Here is a 26605-nt window from a genome sequence, read left to right on the forward strand (position 1 = left end):
TCCCGGAAACCTGCCAAGCGTGGGGTTTGGATTCTCAAGGCATCAGGGAACGCTGGTAGGGACTGGGGACCTGGATTCATGGGTCTGAGGAAGGAGGAGCCTGGTGGCCAAGACTAATGGGTCCTCAGGGTGATGGGGTTGGTTTCTTAATTGTCCTCCCAAATAAATCAGTCAACACGGGGGCTTTTTGAAACAGTTCTCTTTACCCGTGATCACTGAGTGACGCCTGGGGCAAGGAGACCGAACGAGGGTCGAGGATGAGGGCTCCCCCACTGGTCCCCCCACCCCACGCCACGTCGCCCAGTGGCATCTTGGAAAGAGGATTCTCCCATGCAAACCCCGGAGCCGGAGGGGAACGGGGAACGCAGGTCTGCGCCCCCTTCCCCCGGGGCAGGGACACGGCCACAGCACAGGGGGCTGGGGGGCCCCGGGAACACGAGACACGGGGTAAGGAGACAGGACCCAGCCCGCAGCTGACCCTGGGGCGCGGCTACTGGACGCGGCAGGGCGGGGCCGAGTGGCACAGGGGGCGAGGCTTGTAGCAGCGAGTCCCCCCTCCCCTCCTTTCGGACGAAGAAGGAAGACTTGGGCCCCGCAACAGGGGAGGAAAAAAGGGAAGCGGGCAGCCTCTCCTCGCATGCGGCCCGGTGGGGAAGCCCCGCCCCCTTCCCGGGGGAAAGGGCACCAGTCTGCCATTGGAAATGATCAATAAATTACAAAGTAGAACAAAGGGAGGTGGAAATTTGAGGCGGGATTTCTTCCCGCCCTCTTCCTTCCCCCCCCTCAGTCCAGTTCATGTGGTTTGGTCCAGGCCCAGTCCATTTGTGAGGCGGGGAAGCGCATCCCCCGCTTGTCTGTACAGATGGTCCGGTCCGCGGCGCGCGCTCCCCCGCCCGCTCTCCCAGGCGAGACCATACTCTGGGCCGGAGGGGGAACGGCCCAGCCTGTGGAAGGTTCTTCCATCCGAGTGAGGTCACCTGCATTGACGCCGAGCAGTGCGTGGAGCAGTGAAGATCCACTGTGCCGCCCCACACCCCCAAAGTTGCCCAGTACAGTCCTCACCTGGAGGCCTACACTAGCAGGAATAGGTCCGGACCGAGACACCGTCTGCCCGGGAACTCCCAGAAGTCTGGCCTAGAGGGAGAGCGAGCAGCGGTTCAGCCTGGAACACCTTCCCCCGAGTCCCTCCCCAGGGTTTCGCTTCCAGGTTCTTGCCTCCATCCCAGGAGTCACCCCTTGGACTTCCCTAACGATGGGCAGTCGACGACCACCGGCTCCACGCCAGTTTCCCTCCATCTCCCTCATCCATGAATTCATCCAAGGTGCCCAGGTTGCACTGGGCGAGCTCATTTCCCACCCTGGGAAGGGGGTGAGTCTTGAATACTGGAGCAGTCCATTTGTCTGGGTGGGGGAGCAGAACTAGGCCATTTCAGAACCTGGAGAGGGAGGCTTCTGGAATGTTGGATTGATCCATTTCCCAGCCTGGGAGAGGGAAGGGGTAGAGGGGCTGTCTCATTTGGGAGTCCCCCCACCTTCTGGCTGCAACTTGCGAAGAGGGAGCCCTGGCGAGCCTAGGGCCCCTGCTGCGGCCGAACGGAAGTTGGGGGGCAACATCTCAGCTGAGTCGGGGGTTACGCCTCGGAGATCCTTCTCTCGGAACATCTTCCGCCAAGATGGGGAGCGGCTGAAGGACTTGGAGCTATCCTAGGTACAGGGGCCGGGCAGCTGGTGAGGGAACTGGACCTGGTTCTGGCTCCGCCCCTCCCTTTGGCTCCGCCCCTTTCGGTCTTGCTTATCCCTTAACCCCGCCCCTCTCCTTATCCCTGCCCCTCCTGACCCCGCCCCCAAATATGACTCGGCCAATCAAGCCCCACTTCAGCTCCTGCGACGCCTCCTCAGCCGCGGTCACACCCACCTCGTCCAGCCGCCTGTCTGTGCCCAAGGAGATGAGGTTGCTGAATTCTTTCTCCAAGAGCTGTCGGGCCTGGAGAGGGAGATGAGAGAGGGGTTAGAGGGCACAGTCTATGAGACGGGGATGCCCAGTATGCCCCGGGCTGAGCGGCAGCTCACCTGCGCATTCTGCGTGGGAATTTGCAGGAGCAAGGCCAGGTCGGAGTAGTCGAAGGTCTCGTCCAGGGCGAGCAGTGCCCCATGCACCCCGCTCTCCGTGAGGTTCGTGGCAAATTCCTTCAGGCCCAGCCCGGACACCCAACCCATGACCCGCTCGTTGGACCACACCATCACGTCTGGGAAGGGAAGGGACCCTCAGCCGCGTCCCTCCCGTGGCCAGGTGGTACCTCAAGCTCTGTCTCTGCTTTCCTAGCCACGTCCCCTCTGCTGGCCCCACCCTTCACTTGTAGTGGGGCCCTTCCCAGGCCTCCCTCCCCACCCCTAACATACCTCGCCTCAAACCCCTTCCCAAACCCTTTTTCCAGGCTCCCAGCAGGACACTTACACTCTTCTACTTACCTCGAATCTGAGTCTGACTCTCCTCCCGCCTCCGCTCCAGGTCCTTCCGGTCATAGTTGAGCCGTTTCAGGCACATAATCCCATAATGCAGACTCACCCTGAGCAGCAGGGGAAGTGCAGTCACAGAGGAGCCTTCACAACCCCACTGGCTGTCTCTCCTATTGGGCCCTCACCCATTGGCTGTGGTCTTCTGGGAGAGGTTGGGGAGTTCTTCCATTGGATCAGTTCTATTGACTATTGACCCTCCCAGGAGGTAGGGCATTTCCAACAGGCAGTTCCTATTGGCTAGCCTGGAGGGGGTTTGGGGTCAATTAGCCAAGCTCTCTCAGAGTGTGAACTTTTCCTAATGGATCATCCTTATTGGTGTTAGGGGCACAGGAGGCAGGATTTCCTGAGAACCCAGGCTAAAAGGGCCGAAAATAATCCAAGGAATTTCCCATCCATCAGATTCATTGGCCAAAGACTCTCTACGGGTGGGGCTTCCCCCTGGGCTATTCCCATTGGTCAGGCAGCCCCCACCTGTGGAAGCTGTCCACCATCTTGAGTTGGCCCCGGAGCTCCTTCTTGTTAAGATGATCTAGCATGCGGGCATCCACCAGTGACTCCATGAAGTAGCTGCGATACTGGGGCAGCCCCAGGCTGGGCAGCCAGTCGTTTCCCACCCACTCGTGGTTCATGTCGCCATATGCCAGGATCTGGGGCCATGGGCAGGTGAGGAGGGAGTCAGACCCCCATGTATGCATGAAAGGGGTACAGTCCAACCACCCTCAATCCAAGGTTCTTTCCCCACCCCATAGCAGGACCATGACCAATCGCTGCTTAGGACAATGAACCAATCCAAAGTTGTCCCCTAGCCCTTCATAACGACTGACTATTTTGGCTACTCAAAGCGCGGTCCTTGGATCCACAATTTCACCATCACCTGTGAACTTGCTGGGATTGCAGAATCTCTGGCCTTATCCCAGACTTACTGAATCAAAATCTGCATTTCCAAAAGATCTCCAGGTGATTTGAACTGTACATTAAAGTTTGAGAAACACTGGCCTAGCATTGTCCCGGCTTAGGATGACGGATCAGTCCAACATCGCTACTCCCCAGAGTCAAGACAAAGGATTCTTCCAACTTAACTCTCCACACAACAAAGGTTAAGTGATCCGTCCATCACTTGCAATGTCCTGAAAATACTAGTTTAATGCTATATCCTAGGACAATATTCTGGAACCCAAAGCCCTTCACTCCTTTTAGGATAAGGAGATAATCCACTTCTCCCTATGGCTCAAAACAAAGACCACAGTCCAACATAGTTCCTCCACCTCAGGTGAGTTCATGCCTCCGACTTCATCAGAAAAAAGTGTGGCTCCTCCTCCCCAACTTCTCAGCCTAAAGTGCCCCAACCCCCTTTGCCTTGGACTTTGGGACAGAGACCCATTTCCCTTCAACCATAAAGAAAACCGGTTACTCAGCGTCTCCCTCTAGTGACAGAAGTGGAGCAGCACCTAGAGCCCCGCCTCCCGCGATAATGAATGGTCCGTGCACTAGGCTAACAATGGAACAGTCCGGCCTTACACACACCCACCCACCCACTCTCTCTCACACACCCACACCCACACACACACCCACACACACACACACACACACCCACACACACACACACACTCACACGCGAGCTACAATGAAACAGTCCAGAGCAGAGCCGCAGCCCCCCCAGCAGGGATGATGGAATGCTCCTGCGAGGGTAGGGGCGAGGATCGGAGAAGGAGAGGCGTCCATGCAGCGTGCACAACCTGTTCATGCGCCCACGCCCCGCCCCGCGCCCCCTACCTGCTCCCAGCTGATCTCCTTGGTCTCCTGACCCGTTAGTGGGAAGAGGGGAGAGAAGGGTGGGTTACGGGGCAGGCAGAGGAGGGTGGGAGGGACAGACTGCAGACAGCTACAGACTCGGTCTCCGCCCCCACCCCCAGGGAAGGTTAGTACCATCCCCAATGTAGCCGGCAGGGGGCACTCACAGGCTTGGTCGTGGCGGTGAGCGACTCCATCTCCTCGTGCGTCATCCACACGTTTCCTGTGGACTGAGGGGCAGGGGATTTTACTGAGGGTGGGAGGGGGGTTCCTGGATCAGGAAAGCGGAGAGAGGTCGTGCCCCTGGAGACCCCAGGCCATGAACATTCATCCTATCTGCTCTAACTCAGAAAGTGCCGTCACTGCTCACCAAGTGACAAAAAGAAAAGGAATTGTTTAGCACCTACTGTGTACCAGGCGGAGCCCTGGTGGTGCAGTGCTGAAGAGTTTGGCAGCTAACCAAAAGGTCAGCAGTTCGAATCCACTAGCCGCTCCTTGGAAACCCCATGGGGCTGTTCTATTCTGTCCTATAGGGTCACTAGGAGTCGGAATTGACTCCACGGCAACAGGTTTGCTTTTTTTCGTTTTGGTGTACCAGGCACACACGAGCACGGGCTTTGGGGTTGGACAAATTCAAGGCTGAATTTAGAGAAATTTGAATATAGACTGAGTAATAGATGAAGTTAACAATAACGTTTATGTTCTTAGGTGTGACGACAGCGTGGTGGCTATGTGGGAGAATGTTATTTTTAGAAGATGCCTGCTGGGGTAATTTAGGGGGCTAACCTGTCGTGGCTGAAAGCAGAGAATACCAGAAGCGTGTTTGCCTGTGTTTTATTAACTATGCAAAGACATTTGACTGTGGATCATAACAAATTATGGATAACATTGCAAAGAATGGGAATTCCAAAACGCTTAATTGTGCTCATGAGGAACCTGTACATAGATCAAGAGACAGTTGTTTGAACAGAACAAGGGGATACTGCGTGGTTTAAAGTCAGGAAAAGTGTGCGTCAGGGTTGTATCCTTTCACCATATTTATTCAGTCTGTATATTGAGCAAATAATCCGAGAAGCTGGACTATATGAAGAAGAACGGGGCATCAGGATTGGAGGGAGACTCATTAACAACCTGCGTTATGCAGATGACACAACCTTGCTTGCTGAAAGTGAAGAGGACTTGGAACACTTACTGATGAAGATCAAAGACCACAGCCTTCAGTATGGATTACACCTCAACAAAAAAAAAGCAAAAATCCTCACAACTGGACCAATAAGCAACATCATGATAAATGGAGAAAAGACTGAAGTTGTCAAGGATTTCATTCTGATTGGATCCGCAATCAACACCCATGGAAGCAGCAGTCAAGAAATCAAGACACATTGCATTGGGCAAAATCTGATACAAAAGACCTCTTTAAAGTGTTAAAAAGCAAAGACGTGGGTGTGCGTGTGCCTGACCCAAGCCATGGTGTTTTCAATAGCCTCATATGCATGCAAAAGCTGGACAATAAATAAGGAAGACCGGAGAAGAACTGACACCTTTGAATTGTGGTGTCGGCAAAAAATATTGAATATATAATGGACTGCCAGAAGAACAAACAAATCTGTCTTGGAAGAAGTACAACCAGAATGCTCCTCAGAAGCAAGGATGGCCAGATTAAGTCTCATATACTTTGGACATGTTATGAGGAGGGATCAGTCTCTGGAGAAGGACATCATGCTTGGTAAAGTAGAGGGTCAACGAAAAAGAGGAAGACTCACAACAAGATGGATTGACACAGTGGCTGAAACAATGCGCTCAAGCATAACAACTGTGAGGATGGCGCAGGACCAGGCAATGTTTTGTTCTGTTGTACATATGGTCGCTATGAGTTGAAACCAACTCGACGGCACCTAACAACAACAACAATCTGTCATGATGTCTACAAATTACTTTCAAGTGCTTCAGATACACACCAAAAACAAACCAGTTGCCATCAGTCAGTTTCGACTCATAGTGACCCCATGTGTTGCTCCATAGGGTTCTCAAGGCCCCTCAGACACACGAATAAACAGCAAGTATGGCAAAGGATTAACAACTGCCGAATCAGGTGATGGGTACATATAATTTAGGAGTCCCTGGGTTGTGCAAATGGGAAACTCGCTTCGCAGCTCACCATAAGATTGGAAGTTCGAGTCCACCCAGAAGTGCCTCAGAAGAAAGGCCTTGTGATCTACTTCCAAAAAATCAGCCATTGAAAACCCTATGAAGCATAGTTCTACTCTGTAACACATGGGGAGGCCATGAGTTGGAATGGACCGATGGCAACTATTTTTTTTTTTTTTATATATAAGTTTCTGTAGGTTTGAATTTTCTTTTAATCAAGAGTTGGAGCCAAAGGATAAAACATTTTTTTTAAAAAAAAAAAAAAAAAGAACCAAATGCTATTGGAAAAAATTAAGATGGTGTTGATGCGCTGGGGAAAGGGGGAGGGAAGCGGATGACTCGTTTAGCTGATGAGTTAGTAAAGGCCTCTTGGAGGTGGTGACATTTGAGCTGAAACCCCAAGGATTAGGAGCCAGCCATTGGGAAAACAGGGGAAGGAGTGTCTCAAGCAAAGGGAATAACAAGTGTGGAGGCCCTGAGGCAAGGCTCAAAAGGTGATGTGTTGGCGCAAAAGGTGATGTGTTGGAGGAACTGGTTTTTACTCTGAGATGGGGGCACAGGAGTGAGCCAAAGTGATTTTTGCAATCAAGGGCTGCCGTGTGGAACACAGCCTGGGGACTGAGAGTAGAGGGGAGGCCCCAGCAGTAACCCAGGTAAAAGCTCACCGAGGACAGGGCTGATGGGACAGGGGCTGGAGTGAGCAAGCTCAGGATTGGCCAGTCTGAGGACGAGAGGAGGGGCCTAAACAGCGAGGGCTGGGGTTGGCCTCTGGGTGCTCACCGTGCGGGAGGAGGCGGGAGCCGAGGGCGAGGTGAGCGAGACCATCTCCTGTATGGCCAGGCGCAGTTTGAGCCGGTGCAGCGGGTTGCTGATGCCGATCTCCCGTTGGATCTCTGTATCCGACAAGTTGGCCATGATGGCACCACTCTTGACGTTAGCCCGACAGGCAGCCACATACCACGCAGGCATGCCTACCCACAGCTGGACCACAGGGAGGAGAGGGAGACAAAGACCGACAGAGAGGCAGATAGAGGCAGATATGCAGACAGACAGAGACAGGAGGGGGAGACAGACAAGGTGGGGAGAGAAGAGGCGGGGGGTGGGTAGACAGATAGATGGGGAGAGCCAGTGGAGAAAAAGGGAGACGTGGGAAAGTTAGCAACGAGAAGAAGCAGAGATTGGGCAAGACAAAGAGACACGGGAGAGTCAGAGAGAGGCATAATAAGACAGGGAGAGACAGAAAATGCCAGAGACAGAGGGAAAAAAGAAGGGTGGGGAGAGACAGAAAGGGGAGGGGCAGAGAGACACACAGAGAGGAGAGACAGAGATGGGGGAGGGAAAGGAGAAAAAGACATGGGGAGAGAGACACGGAAAGGAAGACCGGAGAGATGGAAAGAGATATGGGGAAAGATAAAGACACAATCAGAGATGGGGAGACATGCAGAAAAATAGAGACAGAGAAACTCCCCGAGAGAGAGTGAGACATGGGAAGACACAAAGACACAGTCAGAGACAACAGGAGACCAGGGACCAAAGTGGGCATAGCCAGAGGAGCAGGGAATGAGTGTGGGCATGGGGGTGGGGGTGGGGAACAGGAGAAAGAAGCTATTTAGATCAACAGAAAGTCTGACCACTCCCATGTCCCACCCCCCACCTCTGGGCTAGGAGGATATTACTGGGTTGACCCAGGTAGCCCCTATATGTGGCACTGTCAGAAGGGTTGGGGATCAAGAGGGCTTTTCTGGGCCCCAGTACCTCTAGCCAGGAGACTACAGTGGGCCCGTCCCAGGCAGCAAATGGCAGGCCCTGGCGGCAGGCCTCTTCCAGGAGTTCATGCCTGGAGTTGGAGAAGGAGGAAGGCAAGATCTATTAGGGGTGGAGACCCCCAGCCCTCTTGGATATCCCCCTTCCCCACACCCCCATTTTTATGAATGTAGAAAATATAGATGGTTAAAAAAAACAACAAAGAAAAACTCTACAAGTTCCCAGGTACTTAGGCAAACAAGTTCAAGATCTTAGACATCCCCTCCCAGCATTTTATTATCATTTGTGTCCACACACCCATACACACAAATATACACACACATGAACACACTCACAAACACACACACACACACACACTCACTTCCTCTTGTTTCTTCGGTCCTTGTCTCCTGGGCCTGTCAGCTTGGCTAGCCCTAGAGGGTCAGTGGCCAGGGTCTCATCTGAGGGTGTGCCAGCTGGAGGTAGGGAGAGGTCAAAATTTGGAGAATTCAAGGAGGAAGCAGAACGTTTCATGCTAGGGGTGATGAGGAGGATTCCAGGAAGGCAGAGACCCCCATGGGAGTAGTGAGTGAGGCCATGTCAAAGGAGTGATAAAGCCAAACAAGGGAAAGACTCATCTCCCCCGACAATGAAATGGAGAACCTCCCAAAAGTAGGGCTGTCTTCCCTGGGCTGGCCTTGGGGAGGTGGCAGTGGTGTGCTGGTAAATGTTTAACAACTGGCTACTAGCAAGGGCAGGGAGGAGGGGGAAGATTCCCTGATTCGTAGCATTTGCCAATATTCATGTTGTAAATAATTCTACCATGGCCAATTTCAAGCTACCAGTGTGATGTCAGCCAGCTCACAAAATTCCTAAAAATTTAACAACCAGTTCTCAAACAGCCAGTATAAGCAGCCTTTAGTACACCACTTGGAGGTGTTCTACCTTCAGGATGCTCCTCCGTCTGCTATTTAATAAACAGTTAAATGAAAGGCCCCAGAGGGCCTTTTCGTTTTTCCTACTCCTCCGCTGTACCACTGCCAAGTCCTGTCCCTTCCACCTTCCGAATTAATTACCAAATGAATGAAGATATGAATGAATGTCAAATAAATACAATAAATATATAAAGAAGAAAGGAAGGGAGGAAGGGAGGAAGGGAGCAGGGGAAGGGAGGGTTGGAATTAGAGGTCTCACCCAGGGAAGAGCTGTCCCGGCCTGGGGGTCCCATTCTCCCCTTCTCCTTCTTGCCAAAGAGACGACCTATGGATGACTTGATGCTCTTCTTTTTGGGGGCTTTGTGCAGGGAATCCTGGGTGCCCTCACTGGATAAGAAGAATGGTATGAGGGCAGATTCCATCCTCCCAAGTCCTTGTCTATATCCCTGTCTCATCCTCCCAAGCAAGCCCCTCCCTGTCCCCACTCCTTGTCCCTTCTGACCTGCTCCGTGAGGGTCCCCCATCTTCCAGGGACCCCGCCTGTAGTGCCAAGGCCTGGGTCATTCTCTCGAGGCGAGCGGAGCGGGGAGTAGGGGGTGGAGTGTCTCCTGGGATGGCTGGTCCCTCTCCTCGTGGAGCCCCAGCCTCCTCCTTGGGGACATGATTCTGAGGATAGAGGCAGAGATGGTGGTTTGAGTTGGAGGGGTCAAGTTGGGAACTCCTCACTAGTTGGGAAGTCTACTCAGAGTGTATGTCTGAGATGCTGTTGGTTTGGGGGACCATTTTGAAGGTAGCCTAGATCAAGTGGGGTTGAGTTGCAGAAATATAAAAGCAATGAGTGCAGTTCCCTTGTAGCTTGACAAGCTCATATTTATAGTATCTTAACTTCTGGTGTCAGAAGTGGGATCTGCTTGACACCCCCCCACCCCCCAGGAAAACTAATGTGGTACAAAATTCTGGAAGAAGGAAATCTGGGTTTAAGTAAATAAAATAGGGCTAATATCTCTTATGGATCCCTCAAAGGTCAATTCTGAGAATTTAACGGTAGTTCTCAAATGTATGTTTAGTCCTAGAAACTTAAAAAAAAAAAAATCCTATGCAGAAACTTAGTGCATAAAACAGGTAAAAGTGGACCAAATCTGACCAAAATGAAAGTTAGGGATTCCTTAGGATGGAACCCAGTGGTTTAGCCTCCTCTTTGAGTTGAACCTTTAGGGAAAGCTAGAGATGCTTTTGAAAACCACTGGTATGAGGGGTTATTATTGCTGTTTGTTGGGAAGCCCTATTTCTGACTTCCTCCCTCTCCCAGACTGGAGAGACTTCAGAACACTCACGGCCTTGTCAGTGCCCTCACGGGCAGGGCTAGGGGGTGCCAGACGGGGTGTTGAATGGCCAGAGCTGGGAGGGGAGGGGCTGGCGAGGGTAGAGGTGGTGAGGGAGGGGGGTAGTGAGCAGCTGTTTCGGTAGCGGCCCAATGAGTCCAAGCCAGAGCTGGACACCCGGCTCTCCAGCTCCTCTGCCCTCTGTTCTGTTGTCTCCTTCTCCTCTTGGATTAGCCTGAGGAGGAAAAGAGAGACTGGATGAGAGAGCTGAGAAAGACAGTGAGAGAGAGAATCTGGGATCACAACGTGACAGGAAGGCTTGATGGGTCAAGGGCAATTCTGGAGAAGGCACACTGAGGTTAGAGGCTCTTGGTGGATTCATGATGGCTTCACAGGTTCAAGGGGTGTCAAAAGGTCATAATAGGCTAAGGAGGCCATGGAGAGATTAGGGACAAGGTGATCAGATCTGCTGTAGGTGGTTCTCCCACACCCAAGTGGTTCTGGAAAATCATAAAGGGATTACAATGGGTAAGAGACTGAGTTCCAAGGATGACTGTAAGAGCAAGGTCATAAGATTGGATAAGATTAGGGGCTCTGAAGATCTATGATCTGAGAAGGTCATGGAGTCTTCCAGTATGTGAGAGCTGATGTATCAAATCAGAAAGAGTTTGAATGGAAGGTAGTGGTTGTATTGGTATATTTGCTGGGGGCACATCAGAGAGTGTGTTATTAGAGAATTGCTAAGAAGGACCATTGTGAGGGAGTCAAGAGAAGACTATGTCAGTTGGGAATTTCTTAATGAATTGAGGGTTCTTGTTATATTAGGTAGAAATTATTGGTATATAGAATTGAGGTTCTTGATGTGTTGTGTTGAGATTCTTGGTATACTGGGAGATTCTAGGTACTGGTTGTATGAAGCCATAAAATCCATGGTGTATTGGAAGATTCTTGATGTATTGGGTTGAGATTTTTTGGTATTTTGGGATGCAGTCTTTGGTGTATTGGAAAATTGTGAATACTGTCTGGGGGATATATATAGCACAGAGAAGAAATATGGGTGAATCATGAGGGATTCCTGGATACTGGAGAAAGTGTTGGGCTTGGAGAATTCCTTGAGGATGGTGGGAAGGGAGATGGGCTCAGGCCGTAAGGTCAGTCTCCAGAGCCAGAGAGACTGTGGGGTCAGGTGCAGGGCAGGGCAGGGCAAGGCTGCGCCAGCCACTCACTTGATCTCCTTGTTGATGGCCTCCAGCTGTTCCTGAAGCATGATGGCCAATGTCTGCACATCAGCCTGCCCACTGGGGGACAGTAGCTCGGCCCCAAACATTCCCTCTGCCTCCTCCTCATCTGAGCCATCCAGCTCCCCAGGAAATGGAGGTGGCATGGAGCCGGCAGGGGCAGACCGCTCCCACTCCTGTTTCTGTGTAAGGACAGAGGGACACCATGTGGTCAGGGGCCAAGGTTGGCACTCATCTTTGCTTACCTCTCCTGACCTTGCCCACATTCCCTGACCCTGCCCATACCCCTTGACATGGACTGTCCTCACCATGTGACCCAGCCACCACACTTGTCCTAGCCCAGCCTTCTCTCTTGATAGTTCCCTTTTCTTGACCCCCCTTACCCTCTCCAAACCAAGACCACCTCCATGACTCCATCCACTGTTTCCCTTGACCCAGCCCACTTCCCTTCTTCTCCTGGCAGCCTCATACACTCTGGAATTCTACACCTCACCCACTGTCCCCCAGACCCCATCTTTCTCCCTACCCCATTGCTCCTCTAAGGTTCTCACCAAGCAACAGGACATCCACATGCAGAGACATCCAAGTAGGTGGGGATGATCGAGTTGGGGGGTAAGGAGAGAAGACAGGATGGGTCCAGGAGTCCTTGCTTCTCAACCCAGCCCCCTCCCAGAGTTCCACTTATTTGGCTCCATTTACCACCCAGACTTCCACTTATTTGGCTCCATTTACCACCCAAGCCCTGCTCAGTTCAATCCTCACAGGCAGCTGCTGACCTTGGAAGGCTCATCCTTGACCCCTGACCAGCGGCCCCTCTTGCCTGCCCGGCCACTGCCAGCCCCATATGGGTCCAAGTGGGCACCAGATGGTAATGTGGGTGCCTGGGAATAACGGAGCTCCAGGGCACTGCCAGGGAGAGATCTGTGGGCATGGATAGAGGGCAGTCAGGGGCCAAGGGGTCAAGATAAAGGAGCAGATGACAGGGAACACAACAGAGTCCCTGATGGAGCAGAAGAAAAGTGGGTGCAGAACTCTAATTCTAGTAAAAAAGACCAGATTTAATGGTTTGATTGAGGCTGGAGGGACCCTAGAAGACATGGCCCCTGGACTCTCTGTTAGCCCAGAACTAAAACCATTCCTGAGGCCAACTCTTCAGACAAAGATTAGACTGGACTATGGAATGTAAAATAATACTTATGAAGACTGTGCTTCTTAGCTGAAGTAGATACAGGAGACTAAACGGGACGCTCCTGTCCGGAGGCGAGATGAGAAAGCAGAGAGGGTCGGGAGCTGGTTGAATGGACACGGGATATCCGGGGTGGAAAGGAAGAGTGTGCTGTCACAGTATAGGGAGAGCAACTAGGGTCACATAACAACGTATGTATAAATAATTCATATGAGAAACTGACTTGAATTGTAAACTTTCACTTAAAACACAACAATTAAAAAAAAGAAAAAGGAGCAGAGCTCAGTGGTCATGGAGAAGGGCCTGGTGTCAGAGGACTGGGAGAGGGATTGGGAGTCAAGGGTCAAAGAAAAGGGCCTGGGGTCACAGGTCAAGAAGTCAGGGGTCAAAATAAGAGAGAAGCATGGAGGTCAAAGACCAGTGAAAGTGTCTGGAGGGCAGGGCATGAGGGTGGGGAAACCTGGAGATCAGAAGGAATGAGCTTGGCCACGGGGGTTCCATGGGCAGAAGTGAGACAGAAGTGATACCGTCACCTGGAGTAGGAGGATGGTGGCCTCCCTCTCAACTGGTCGATCTCCATCTGCATCCTCTCCATCTCTGCCAGGAGCTGCTCCTAGGGGGGAGGGGGAGTGTCATATCAGAATCTGCAACCCCTGAGGAGCAGCCCCTTCCAGACTGCTAGACTCCGACCTCAGCAATCCCTGCTCCACTTCCCTGGTCCTATCCCTTCATGGTCCACCCCTCCAGGCACCCCTTACCTTGTTAAGCAGGAGCTCATCCTGAAGTTTCTTCATGTTGGCGATCTCCTCGCTCAGTGAGTTCTGTGTGGGACAGGGGGACATAAGGGGGAGGAACCTGAAGGCAGCAGCCCCTGGGGGCTGCAAGAAGTCTCCACAGCACAGACAGGGGCCTGAGGGGAGCCCAGGGGAAATGGGATGGGCACGAATGGTTAGATGGAGAGGGGTGTTTTGGGGCTAAAGATGCCTTTGGGGATGTGAGATTCTGGGGAGTCCCAGAATTTGGCATCTTGGGTAATCTCAGAAGATTCAAGGTTTGAGGGTCCAGAAGGTTGGAGGCTTTAGGGGAACTCCAAGGACTCTGGGTATGGGTGCCCTGGAATTCAATTCTTGGGGTGTTTGGACTGAAAGAGCGGCCCGAGCAATAGAGCAGAGAAGCCTGTAGAATCTGGGGTACCCAGGCGTGGAGAGATCTCAGACAGTGGATCTGGGTGAAAGGTCTGTGGCCTCAGGAGGTTCTCGGAATCCTGGGATGGGGCGCACCTTCTCTTCCAGAGCCCCCATGCGCTCCTTGAGGTGGAGCTGCAAGCGCTCATTGGATTCGCTCAACAACTTGTCCACTGTCTCAGACAGCCGCTTATTGTGATCATCGTTCATTTTCTCCCGCTGCCGTGCCTGCCCAAAGGAGAGCAGGACAGGGGTGCTCAAACCCACCTGGCCCAGAGCTCTACTGTTGCTCAAAGACCTCGCCCCCCCCCCGTCCAGCCCCGCCTCCTCATCTAAGCTCCACCCCAATCTCAAAGCCCCTCCCCCCGTGGGCCTCTGCCCCCGCCCCCTCACCCGCTGCAGCTCCTGGTTCTTCTCCTCCAACTGGGCCTCCAGTTGCCGAAGCCGCTCCTCAAAATTCCCATGACGTTCCTCGGCCTAGTGGATGAAAACGACAGCATCTGGCTTTACCCCTACAAGGACCCAGGCCTGGTCCAGGCCCCGCCTCCTTGAGGCTTGGTGCCAGGCTCCGCCCCTCAGAGCTCCAGGCTCCTCCCCTGAGGGACTCCAGACCCTGCACCTGTGATTCAGGCCCCGCGCCCCCTCCCCCGCCACCCGCTGCCTCCCCTCACCTTGTTGAGCGCCGCCACGCGCTGAGCCAGTTGCGCCTCTATCTCAGGCAAGGTCTCCGCCTTCTGCAGGGTCTGCTGCAACTTCTGCTTCGCGTCGTCCAACCACTCGGCCAGCTGACGGCTCTTCTCTTCACTCTGGGGAGCAGAGAGGTGAAGAAGGGGCGGGACTAAGTCACCCTTTCGACAGCCCAGCCCCTATCACCCCTTCCCAGCCAGGCCCCCACCTGCCGGTACAGCGACTCTTTGCTGGCCAGTTCGTTCTCCAGCTTGTCGTTAGCGTCGTGCAGAGACGTGGCCTCTCGCTGGGCACTCAGGTAGCGCTTCTCTAGCGTCGTGATCCGCTCCTCCATATCTTCGCGCTGCGCCAGCGCCTGCAGAGGTGGACAAGGGCCGTGTGGACTACAGCGCCCAGAAGCCCCTACGGTAGCCTAGGCTTAGAACCCCAGACCAGGCACCCCAGGGTATCCTGGGAAATGAAGTCCCCTGCTGTCTGGGTGTTAAAATGGTGGTACCACACCTGCCAAAAGCTCCCAGGACCAGTCAACCTTAGGCCCCCTGCCATCTGCCAGTTAAAATGGTTCTAGGGCAGTAGTGGCTTAGACATTCCCAGTATGTAGGACATGTCTCCACTTTCGTAAAAAATCCAGGCCTTATAGGAGGAACTGGAATGCATGGCTAATCGCTTCCATGAACAGCTGCCTCCTTTGCCATGAGACCAGAAGAACTGGATGGTGCTTGCCTGCCATTACTGAATGTTTTGATCAAAGATTCTATAGAAAAATCTTGATCAAAAGGGGGGAAATGCAGAACAGAATTACAAATATTCATGGAATCCAGACTTTTTAGAGTCATTGAGGCTGGATATTATTGTTGTTAGGTGTCATTGAGTAAGTCGGTTCTGACCCACAGTGACCCTAAGTACAACAGAATGAAACACTGCCCAGTCCTGCCATCCGCACAATCATTGCTATGTCTGAGCCCATTGTTGTAGCCACTGTGTCAATCCCTCCTGTTGAGGGTCTTCCTCTTTTTTGCTGGCCCTCTACTTTACCAAGCATGATGTCTTTTGGGACTGGTCTCTCCTGATAATATCCAAAGTACGTGAGACAAAGTCTTGCCATCCTTGCTTCTAAGGAGCATTCTGGCTATACTTCTTCCAAGACTGATTTGTTCCTTCTTCTGTCAGTCCATAATATATTTGATATTCTTCACCAACACCATAATTCAAAAGTACTGATTCTTCTTTGGTCTTCCTTGTTCATTGTCCAGTTTTCACCTACATATGAGGTGACTGAAAATACCATGGCTTAGGTCAGGCACAACTTAGTCTTCAAAGTGATATTTTTGCTTTTTAATACTTTAAAGGTCTTTTGCAGCAGATTTGCCCAATGCAAATCAACGTTTGATTTCTTGACTGCTGCTTCCATAGGCGTTGATTGTGGATCCAAGTAAAATGAAATCCTTGACAACTTCAGTCTTTTCTTCATTTATCATGATGTTGCTTATTGGTCCAGTTGTGAGGATTTTTGTTTTCTTTATGTTGAGGTGTAATCCATACTGAAGGCTGTAGTCTTTGATATTCACCAGTAAGTGCTCCAAGTCCTCTTCACTTTCAGCAAGCAAAGTTGTGTCATCTGCTTATCGCAGGTTGTTAATGAGTCTTCCTCCAATTCTGATACTGCACTCTTTTTCAGTATAGTCCAGCTTCTCGATTATTTACTCAGCATACAGATTGAATAAGTATGGTGACAGGATACAACACATACCTTTCCTGATTTTAAACCGCGCAGTATCCCCTTGTTCTGTTCGAACGATTGTCTCTTGGTCTATGTACAGGTTCCGCATGAGCACAATTAAGTGTTCTAGAATTCCCATTCTTCACAATGTTATCCATAATTTGTTATGATCCACACAGTCGAATGTCTTTGCATACTCAATAAAACACAGATAAACATCTTTCTAGTATTCTCCACTTTCAGCCAAGATCCATCTGACATCGGCAATGATATCTCTCTTTCCACATCCTTTTCCAAACCCAGCTTGAATTTCTGGCAGTTCCCTGTCTATGTACTGCTGCAACTATTTTTTAATGATCTTCAGCAAAATTTTACTTACATGTGGTATTAATGATATTGTTTGATAACTTCCACATTCTGTTGGATCACCTTGCTTTGGAATGGGCACAAATATGGATCTCTTCCAGTTGATTGGCTGGGTAGCTGTCTTCTAAATTTCTTAGCATAGGCAAGTGAGCATTTCCAGCACTGTATCCGTTTGTTGAAACATCTCAATTTGTATTCCGTCAATTCATGGAGTCTTGTTATTCACCAATGCCTTCAGCGCAGCTTGGATTTCTTCCTTCCGGATGAACCCTGAAACTATTGCCCTGAGATAATCTTTAAACCTTAAACCAAAAATATTCCCTAAAGTCTTCTTTAAACCAAATAATTAATAAATTAATTAGTAAACAATGTCTGCCTTGAGCATCGTGCTCTTTTAAAGAACTATCTACATGGAATCAAACTGACAACAGCAACTCAAAAGATTAGATAGGAGCTTAGGGGCCAGTGAGTTTATGTTAACGGGGGAGGAACAATTCAGAAAAGGAGCATGAGAATGGTTGCACAACTCAAAGAATGTAATCAATGTCACTGAATTGTACATGTAGAAATTGTTGAATTGGTGTATGTTTTCTATTTATATTTTCAACAACAATATGAATATATATATATATATATATATATAAATCCAGGCCTTATATTTCCCAGCAACTTCTGGTGCAGCCCATGCTTAGAATCACGGAGCTAGTACCCTAGGGTCTCATGGGAAACAAAGTTCCTTCCTTCTGGGAGGCAACATCTTAGAATCCCAGAGGAGGGGCTCCAGGCGCTCATGGGAGATAGACTTCCGTCTGGGAGCCCAAGTCACGGGACCACATTCCTCAACACCCTACAGGAAAGTCAGGCTTAAAATCCGAGGTGAAAGCCCTGGTGGGTGACGAGAAATAAGTGCTTACTCTTCTTTCTCATTCACTGACCTCAAGAATCCAGGCCCTACATTTCCCGGCAGCCCCTGGGGCATGCAAGTTAAAACAAGGGTCCCAAGTCAGAAAGGAGTGAAATGCAGACAAAGGAATTCTGCTTAGAGACGCAACAGAATTCCCCAATGATAACATAATGACTATGGACTGGTTACTGTGCGCCTACATGTGCCAAATATCAACCCTCTGACAAGGGTCATGAATCCCATTTTACAGGTGAGGCAACTGAGGCTCAGAGGGGAGGAGAGCTCAGCACAAAGCTGTGGATGAAACCAGTTCCATCATTCATGAGCTATGTGACTTTGGGCAAAGGGAAAGTGTTACGGCTAGGGGGAGGGACAGAGGGCAGCCCACCAGGGGCTCTGGCCTCACCTCCTTGAGGTCGCGCTGCAGCTTGGCGTTAGCTTCCTCGGCCTTACCCAGCTCGCGGTGGGCGGTGCCCAACTCCTCCTCCAGCTGGCTCATCTGGCGGCACAACACCGCCAGGCGTTCCCGCAGCTGGCACACCTCCGCTCGCTGCCGCTCCAGGGCCTCCTCCAGCTCCGCCGTGCGCCGGTTCGAGTCCCCGCCAGGACCCAGGCCGTTGGCAAGGGTCTGGAGTGGGGGCGGTTAAGAGGGAAGGGGCAGGACCCAGAGTGGGGGAAACAGAGACATAGAGGGAACACAAGGAGAAAGTGGATCAGCAGGGGGCGGTAGAGATAAAAGATACGTAAGGGTGGTTCTGCTTTGCACACTTGGGGTCGCCACGTGTCGGAATTGACTGGATGTCAACTAACAACAACAAGGGTCATGTAGATCAGAGTCCACAGAGGTCAAGGAGGGTCACAGCAGTTAGCTAGGTGACGTGAATCAGAAGCCAAACGTCAGTAAGTGTTTTGAGGGTTCAGATGTCCAAGAGTCAGTGAGGGTCATATTGAACTTTAAAAGGACCATCACAAAGTCAGAGGGTTGAGTGGCGGTCACAGGGATGGGGAACAATAAAAAGCAGGAAGCCGCCAGAGGGAGAGAAGGCCTTCCACCTCTCACCTGCCCGTCTCCATCCTTGCCTGGCTCCTCCAGCCCCGAGCGTCGCCTAGACATCTGCTCTCGAAGGTTCAGAGTCTGGGAAAGCAAAAGGGGCATCAGGGCAAACACGCTCCGGGAAACCCAAGCTTTACTTCCCACTGGCACTGGCCTTCTAAGGGGAGGTCATAGGTCCCTCCATCTGAGCTGCCTCTAGTCCTGCTGGGGCCATCCTTGACCCCACCCCAAGGCTCTACCCTTAAACACACCTACTTTTCTCCTTGGCTCTGTCCTCATTATCTCTTCTAGAGATAGTCTATCCTTAGCCAAGTCTCGCCTTACCCTTACCTTAAAGCCTAAAGCCTTTTGTGGAAGTTTCCTCCTTAGCCTTGCCTTCCCCCATCCAACCACTCCCTCCTTAGTTCATCCCACTGATTTTTCCCTTAGCCCACTGGTTCTCGCCTTAGTCTTACTCTCACAGGGAGGTTCTCCCCTTACCCTTACTCAATGAGTTCTTTTTTTGGAACCCCACTGGTTTTCTCCATAGTCCATCCCCGTTGGTTCTTTGCCCTAGTACGGCTTTAATTGATTCTCTCCCAAGCCCCACCCAATCAGCCCTCCTCCCTTATCCCATTCCTGGCCTTGCCTCATTGGTACCTCCTTAGTCCCTCCCCCATTGGCTCAACCTTCTTTTTGGCCACACCCCACCTCTTGATTGCTCAGCTCCAACTCCTCCTCTAGCACTGCCACCCGCTCCAGCGCCATCCGCAGCCGCTCCCGGACCTAGGGATGGGAGCAGGACAGGAGTGAGGTGGAGACAAGACCCAATCTAGGACAGTAGACCCTGACCCAGAACACTGCTGGGACGGGTCTGACTGGGCAACGTTAGAATTTCTCTGTCCTTTGTGCTTGCGAAGCCCCAACCAGCTACCCAGGCAGTCCTATCCATTGGTAGTCCCACCCCAGTTCTTCTTTCTATTATCAACCAGTCAGGTCCCAGTCAGAGTGGCCTGTCCCAATCAATCAATCACAGTCAACAGTCAACATTCTCCTGCTCTGGACAGACCCAACCAACCACAGATAGAATCTCATTCATTCAGTACAGCCCCAACCAATCACAGCCAGAATCCCTCCCACCCAGGACACTCCCAGCCAACCACAGGTTTCAGTTCTGCATTCCCTCCATTCCAATTCTCACACCTTCTCATCCAGGGCCTTGTGGTGCTCGAAGAGGGATTTCAGAGCCTTGAGCACCTCCACCTCGGAGGAGACCCCGCCCGGGGACTGGGCCTGGCGCTTTACCACAGTCATGCGCAGTGACCTCTCGTGCCTGGACACCAGGCACTCTAGGTGTTCCAAGAGGAGCTACAGGGATAGGGCATAAGTCCCCCCCCCCCAAAAAAAAGAGGGGGAAGGAGCAGGGTCAAGGAAGAGTAGTTCAGAGAGGTGGGGTGGACACATGGATAAAGAGGTGGACCCCAGGAAAGGGGTAAAGAGATAGGCAGGTCAGGAAAAGAGGGAGGGATAGGAGAGATAGGGGCGGGGTCCAGGTAGGGGTGGTAGAGGAAAAGAGGAAGGTTATGGAGAGGGGGAGGGGACATGAAGGCAGGTGCGGGACCAGAGGAGTAGACCACGGCAGCAGGGATGAGAAGACAAGGGAAAATGGGGAAAAAAGATGAGTCAGTGGCATCATCCTGTGGCCCCGCCCACTCCATTTAGGCCCCGCCCCCAACACCACTCACCCGTGTGTTGTTCCGCTCCGCCTTCAGCTCTGCAATCTCCTCCTCTCGCTCCAGTAGCTGCTCCCGACATAAGTTCAGTTCCTTCGTCAGGGCCGCAAACTCCTGTCCGTATGTGAGCAGGATCGGGACAATCAAATCAGCCCCTTCCCCATCTCCCTAATTCTGTGGGATTCGGAGTCTACAGGTCCCGCCCCTCCCTGCTTAGCCCCGCCTCCTCTTTTTGCCGCTCCGCCCTAGCTCAAGACGAGCCTCCTCCAGGCTCCTCCCCTTCTAGGCGCCAAGCCCCACCCCTTCCGGACGGCCCCTTCGGCGTTTTCATTGGTCAAGACTCCGCCTCCCTCAGTCCCCGCCCCCGGCCCCGCCCAGACCTGGGGCAGGGCGATGCTGAGCTGGCGCTGCAGCGAGTCCTTTTCGTGGCCGAGCTCGCGCAGCCGCAGCTGCGCGGTCGCCAGCCCGTCCTGCGCCTCGCGCAGCGTCTCCAGCAGCCGCTCGCGCTCAGTGAGCATCGTGACCATGAGGCGCTCCAGCTCGCCGCCCGCCTCGTCCGGGCCCAGCGCCGAGCCCCGCCGGCCATCCTCGCTGATAGTGGGCATCACCTCGCACATCATGGCGGCGGTGCCAGCCTGCAGGCAGGGGAGGGGGCAGGGAACTGAGGCTGGCCTCGTCAAGGCACAGGCAGAGAAACTGAGGCACGGCCACTCGGATACTACGTGGGGCAAACTGAAGCGAGGCAACCCAGCACTGCACAGAAGAAGAAATTGAGGCCCATCCATTCTGATCATGGCATAGGAGAAATTGAAACCCATTACTCTCGGGAAAACAGTCCTGGCTACCTGGGTCAGAGCATTTGGGGAAACTGAGGTCGGACTCCATCAGGCACTGGCAGCAAAACGGAGGCTTGGCCCACTCAGGTATAGCACTCTCAGGTATCGCACTGTTGAGTGAATGTGGAAAACCCAGTCTCCACCTATTCTGGGTCGGCTGAGAATCCCAACCCACTGCACGGATGAGGTCCAGGCCAGAACTCTTAGAAATCATGCCCTCAAGAGGCCACAGGGTTGGGGGGTGGTCACAGAATTAGGTCACTAACACGTGTTTACATGTATGTCACAGGGATGGTTCTCACTATCCAGCCCAACTCCTGCTGCCTTCAATTCCCTAGGTATCTGGACCTGGGCTGGGAAGAATCTAAAGACCCACTCCGCTTGTTTAAAAAGTAGAGGGGTGGTGCTGGGAGCTCCCTCATTGGTTGGGACTCGGGAGTCCAAGGGAGTCCAAGAGACAACCTTCTTCTCTCAGGGACCTGAATCTCCAGCACCTTCTTCCTCAATTCCAGGAGTCAGAGACTCCAGCCCTCTCTTCCCCCAGGACCCAGAGTCTGGGCCCTCAACTGCCTCCTCTCTTAAACCCAGAAAACCCAGCTGTCAGACCCCTTTTCCCCCAGGACCCAGGAGTTCCAAGCCCCCAGGACACAGAAGTCCAGATCCACTCCTCTCCCCAGCCCTCTTGGGGCTGCAACTGAGAGGGAGAAGTGGAAGGGGCGGAATTTCTGGGGCAGGAGCTAGAGACTTGGGTCACTGGAGCCAGGGGCGGGGTAGAGATGAAAAGAGGTCCCCTGAGCCGCTCCCTCCAGAGACATCAGGTCAGACGGGTCTGGCTGGCCCTGCAGAAAGCAGGAGGGACTTTCACTCTATTCCCTCCTTTCCCTTTCTCTCTGAGGGCAACAACATAACCGGTTTTGAAACTGGATAATTTCCAACCCCACCCAATATGCACACCTTAGACTCCTGTGAGGAAAGGAGGAGATTGGGTGCCAGTATCCTTGGGTCTTTCAAGTGGTGTATCTGGGAATCTAGACACCTGAACTCTCAGCATTCAGAGGCCAAGAATCAGGAAAATGTTTAAAAGAGGCTGGCCAGCCCAGGGCAAAAACCAACATGGTACCTAAAACCCAGAACCTACTCAGAAGAGGCAACATAGGATAATTTAGGGAGGCTGCTCTAGAACTTCAAATTCACTAAGAAGAAAACAGAACACAGCAAGACTGGGCGCAGAATCTAGAAAGCCACTGGAATGAGGGTACAAAGTGCAGAAAGGACATATAATTCCACATTTACAACATGCTTGGGGTGAAATCCACATATAGGGCCAAGTAGAGGGGCATATTCTAGGTCTGAAACCTAGAACCTAGCCAAGAGCAACTCAATAGCTTAATATCTGGGTTACCACAGAACCCCAAACACAGAGGGGAGCATGATGCTACCTAAAAACAAATTTAATGCAATACACACCAAACTCAGCCAGGAGACATAATCTAGAACTTAGAACCCACCGGTTCTAAGGTATAACAGAGAATATAGAAGAGGAAACATTCTTGATTTTATCATGTGTCTGGCTAATGCTAGAACCCAAAAGATATTGCTCTAGAATTCAGAACATGTCCTGGGGGCAAAGAAAAGCCTAGAAAGTAGCAAGGAACTTGCCTGAAATTTAGGAGTGCCTGGGGGAAAATGCAGAAAGGTGCATGCTGAGAGAATTTTCTGGGATAAGGACCAGCAAAGGGGGAAAGTGTTCTAGAATATTTCTAGGCTGAAGATTGCAGGAAAGAAGAGAGCCTAGAACATGCTTAGAACCCCAGAGTGGCAGATGGAGGAGAAAATCCACAATCCACCAGATGACAAGGTCTATGCTAAGGCCATCCTAGGAAGAAGATGAACAGAGAAAGCAGGAATGGAATAGATAAGTAGATAGGTGATAGACAGAACCTGAAGCAAAGAAGATGTAATGTAGAACACTTCAGTGGGAATCTTCTAGCTTTAAGATTGTGAGATTGGATGGAACCTAAAATAGCAAAGTGCATTCTAGAATTAATAACACAATTTGGAGAATGGCTAGAGATCATAATGGGAATGTAGACATTCTAGAACTTAAAATGGTCCTGGAAAGATAATGGAGTCTTGAACAAAGCCAGATGTGGCTGGAACCTAAAGCATATCTGAGATGAAAATTTAGCTGAGAATAAGCAAGGACTGGATTCTAGAAATCTAGAACATGCCTGAGGAGAGTGAGGGATCAGAATTTGGCTTGGGGGTATTATCTGGGTATTTGAAAGCACCTTGGAAAAGACCTAGAATATAGCATCTGGCCCAGAACTTAGAACATGCCTTGGGTGAGGATGGAACAGAGATGTCAACTGTGTTCTAAGATTTAAAGGGAATCTAGATATGGAGCATTGCAAGAGTGCAAGTGTTAAACAGAAATGTGAAAGAGGATAGGTTCTATAGATCACCTAATAAGCCTAGCCCACAGAACACACCTAGAGGAGGGGCTGTATGTTTGGCTTATAGGCCTGAGACAGTGTACTAGGAGGATGGGACATCATGATATGAGATGCTGGAAACATCTCAAGAGGCTAGGTTTCAGAGGAGAGAGCAGAGAAGAGAGTCCCAGTGAGCCCAGCACCTGAGATGATATGGGAAGGAGAAGGGGGGCGGGTTCTATCAAGGCCACAGGAGATGTGAATTTGGTAGGTGGGTGGTGGGCCGTGCAGAGCTGGGTCCTCAAGAGTGAGAGCTGAGGAATGAGTTACCTAGGGGGAAGGGGAGGCCTGGACTCCTGCATCCTTGTAAGAGCAAACGATGGGATAGGGTATGGGGGCTGGATACTTGGAAGCCTGGGTCCTTTTTGGAAGGGACTGCTGGGACAGATGACCTCAGCAAAGGCTATAGAGAGGCTATACAAAGGCTGGGGTCTAAACTTGTGGGTCCCTGATGGGATGCAGAACTCAGGACAAGGCACCTAGGTCTCCAACGGGGAGGGTGGGCAGAAGCCAAGAATTGTATTCCCGGTTTCTGAAAGGGAGAGAGTCATGGCGCCTGGATCCCTAAAGGGGCAGATGCTGGGGTGCAGGACGGCTGAGTGTTTTTTTGTGAGGGGCACAGGGGCTGTTGAACTGGGTCTCCAGAGGGGGCAAAGCTGGGAGGCTGGATTTCTAGATGCTGACTAGACGAGCGCTACCAGCTGGGTCCTTAAGCCAGACAGGGTGAGAACCAACAGGGCTCCGAGAGCGGAGTGGGAACTGGAGCCCTAAATGCCAGGGTCCATAAGGTGGACAGGGCAGGGACATGCAGAAGCCCTGGCTCCTCGGGGAGCGACTGGGTTGCTGAGGACTAGGGCTGAGAGCTCGGCCAGCAGAAGGCTGAGGCCCGGGAGCTTGGGTCTGCGAGGGCCCGGGTATCCCCGAGTCAACGGTGTGGCGGGGGCATCCCCGCACCGCCCGCGCCCCCTCCCAGGCGGCGGCGGTGGCAGGCGGTGGGGGAGGCGAGGCTGCCGAGTGCCCAACCATGGACAGCTCCAGAGCGGGCCTGTGTCCAGGGCGGCCGGCCGGCCGGCCTGGGCGGAGGGACGCGGCTGGCAGTCCAAGCCAGAAGGGCTGGGGACAGGCAGACCGGAATCGCGAAGGGGGGACGATGCGGGCGCGACGGGAGGCGGCCGGCCGTAGCTGGGGGAGCTCACCCAGCTGCGCTGGGGCTCGAGACCCCGGCCCTGGGGCGAGGAGGTGAAGCCAGGTTCAGAGGGGTGCTCGGGGCTGCACTGGTAGAGCCAGGCTCCTGGGCCCTGGAGGAGGCTCACGGAGGCAGTCCGCAGGGGCTTCTAGGGTTCGGTGGGGACTCTGGGCGCCGGGAGCGGCACGCCTGGGTCCCTGGGGTGGGCTGTGCAATCTGGGCTCCGGGTCCCCGAGGATGAGGAAGGGAATCCAGGATCTGCGGGAAGCGGGGAAGACTTGCCGAGGGGTCCCTGGGGTGGACGCTGCCAGGCAGACCGGGCGTTTACCTACCTGGTCCGCGGCGGCTGCGGGCGGAGCTGGGCTGCAGGAGGGACGTGGGGTGGGGTGGGGGCACCGGGCGGGGCCCCTGGCGGTGGCCGGGGCCCAGATCTGTGGCTCCGGAGCCCTGTCTCCGCCGCTCGCACGGGCTCCGCGTCTCTGGCTCCGGCTCGGGCGCTGGGGACCGCTCTCCCCCGCACGGTCTCACAGTCCTCGGCCCCCCAAAACAGCCCCTTCCCCTTGTCACCGCTCAGCCTCCCCCCGCAAGGCCGCAGCCGCCAGATCCAGGGGCGCCCACCAGCTCCCCCCAAATCCCACCTTTCCCCCCAAAAAAATTCCTCCTCCCTCCACCCCCCCCCCAAGCTCTGGGGCGGTCGTGGCCCCTTTAACAGGAGATTGACAGACCGCGCTGAATGGCCAATGAGAGGCTGCGTCGGCGCCGGCAGGCGACTAAACCCCGCCTCCGCATGGGCCGGGAGGGGTCGCGCGGGCGGAGAGCGGGAGGCGGGACTGAAGGCGCATTAGCCAATAGCTACGCGGTGGGCGCCCGTTAGGGCGGGAGGCGGAGCCCGGCAGGAGGATGATGTCACCTGGAGCGAGTGAGCACGGCGTGAAACGCGAGTCGCGACCCCGGATCTCGGCCGGGGCGCGCGGTGGCCCTCCAGCTAGACTGGACTGGAGGGCTGGGCAGGCGGCGGCGTGGGGATAAAGCCTTGGTTTTCAGGCAGAGGCGGCCCCAGGAGAGACGCGCTCGGGGTGGAAGGTGAGGTGAAGCCCGGGTCGGCGAGTGCACCTTATCCTGCATCCCCTGCGCCCGCCTCAGAAACTGCACGCGCCACCCCACCCCCGCCTCCCACGCAGACGGTGGTGCGGCCTGCAGGGCTCCACCGGCGGACAAGGCTAATGGATCGCCCCTCCCGGCCCACACAGAGACCGCCCAGTGGCTCCTGCCGCGTTTCGGGACTCCTCCATCAGACAGGCTACCGGAGGAGGGGGCTCCGTCCGCGTCCAAACTCCCTTCAGGGTAGGGGGCATTGTCATCAGTTCCGACCCCGCACTCAGATCCAGCCTCCACCCTCAGACCTGTCCCCAGGAAGCCAGCCCACCTCTGCCCTCACACCTGAGGAGACATCTCTTCCTTTGCCTTCAGACTCTGAAAAGGGTGTCTTCTGGGATTGGTCTTTGACCTCAGCTCATCCCCCTGGCCCACTACCCCAGATATCCTAACCCCAGGATGCAGGACAGACACATAGACACACAG

The 26605-nt window shown here is 53.1% G+C and overlaps 1 protein-coding gene across 1 annotated transcript; it reads right to left on the reverse strand.

Annotated features, from left to right (window-relative positions):
* Positions 1-182: 182 nt before the first annotated feature.
* PPFIA3 (PTPRF interacting protein alpha 3) lies at positions 183-25680 on the reverse strand. The gene is made up of 30 exons (XM_004381663.2): positions 25353-25680; positions 20888-21142; positions 20520-20621; positions 19978-20142; positions 19486-19560; positions 18802-18876; positions 18148-18369; positions 14960-15106; positions 14736-14870; positions 14458-14541; positions 14161-14292; positions 13639-13701; positions 13414-13493; positions 12471-12615; positions 11683-11870; positions 10469-10691; positions 9637-9800; positions 9394-9521; positions 8582-8675; positions 8212-8293; positions 7237-7437; positions 4476-4538; positions 4291-4317; positions 2989-3164; positions 2470-2567; positions 2071-2246; positions 1916-1984; positions 1533-1704; positions 1063-1134; positions 183-977 (listed from the first exon to the last, which is right to left on the reverse strand). The coding sequence occupies exons 2-29, from the start codon at positions 21125-21127 to the stop codon at positions 1076-1078; spliced, it is 3585 nt and encodes a 1194-aa protein (XP_004381720.1). The 5' UTR covers positions 21128-21142; positions 25353-25680; the 3' UTR covers positions 183-977; positions 1063-1075.
* Positions 25681-26605: the final 925 nt, after the last annotated feature.

The sequence above is a fragment of the Trichechus manatus genome, unplaced genomic scaffold (assembly GCF_000243295.1).
Source record: "Trichechus manatus latirostris isolate Lorelei unplaced genomic scaffold, TriManLat1.0 scaffold00087, whole genome shotgun sequence".
Taxonomy (NCBI): Eukaryota; Metazoa; Chordata; class Mammalia; order Sirenia; family Trichechidae; genus Trichechus; species Trichechus manatus.

Excerpts from the sequence above, each read along its gene's own strand:
- PPFIA3 (XM_004381663.2), bottom strand. The coding sequence starts at position 21,127 with ATGATGTGCGAGGTGATGCCCACTATCAGCGAGGATGGCCGGCGGGGC. Across the intron at positions 13,702-14,160 it reads TGGGGGCTCTGGAAGAGAAG|AACTCACTGAGCGAGGAGAT; the intron begins GTGCGCCCCATC and ends TGTCCCACACAG. Across the intron at positions 1,985-2,070 it reads TTCCCACGCAGAATGCGCAG|GCCCGACAGCTCTTGGAGAA; the intron begins GTGAGCTGCCGC and ends CTCCCTCTCCAG.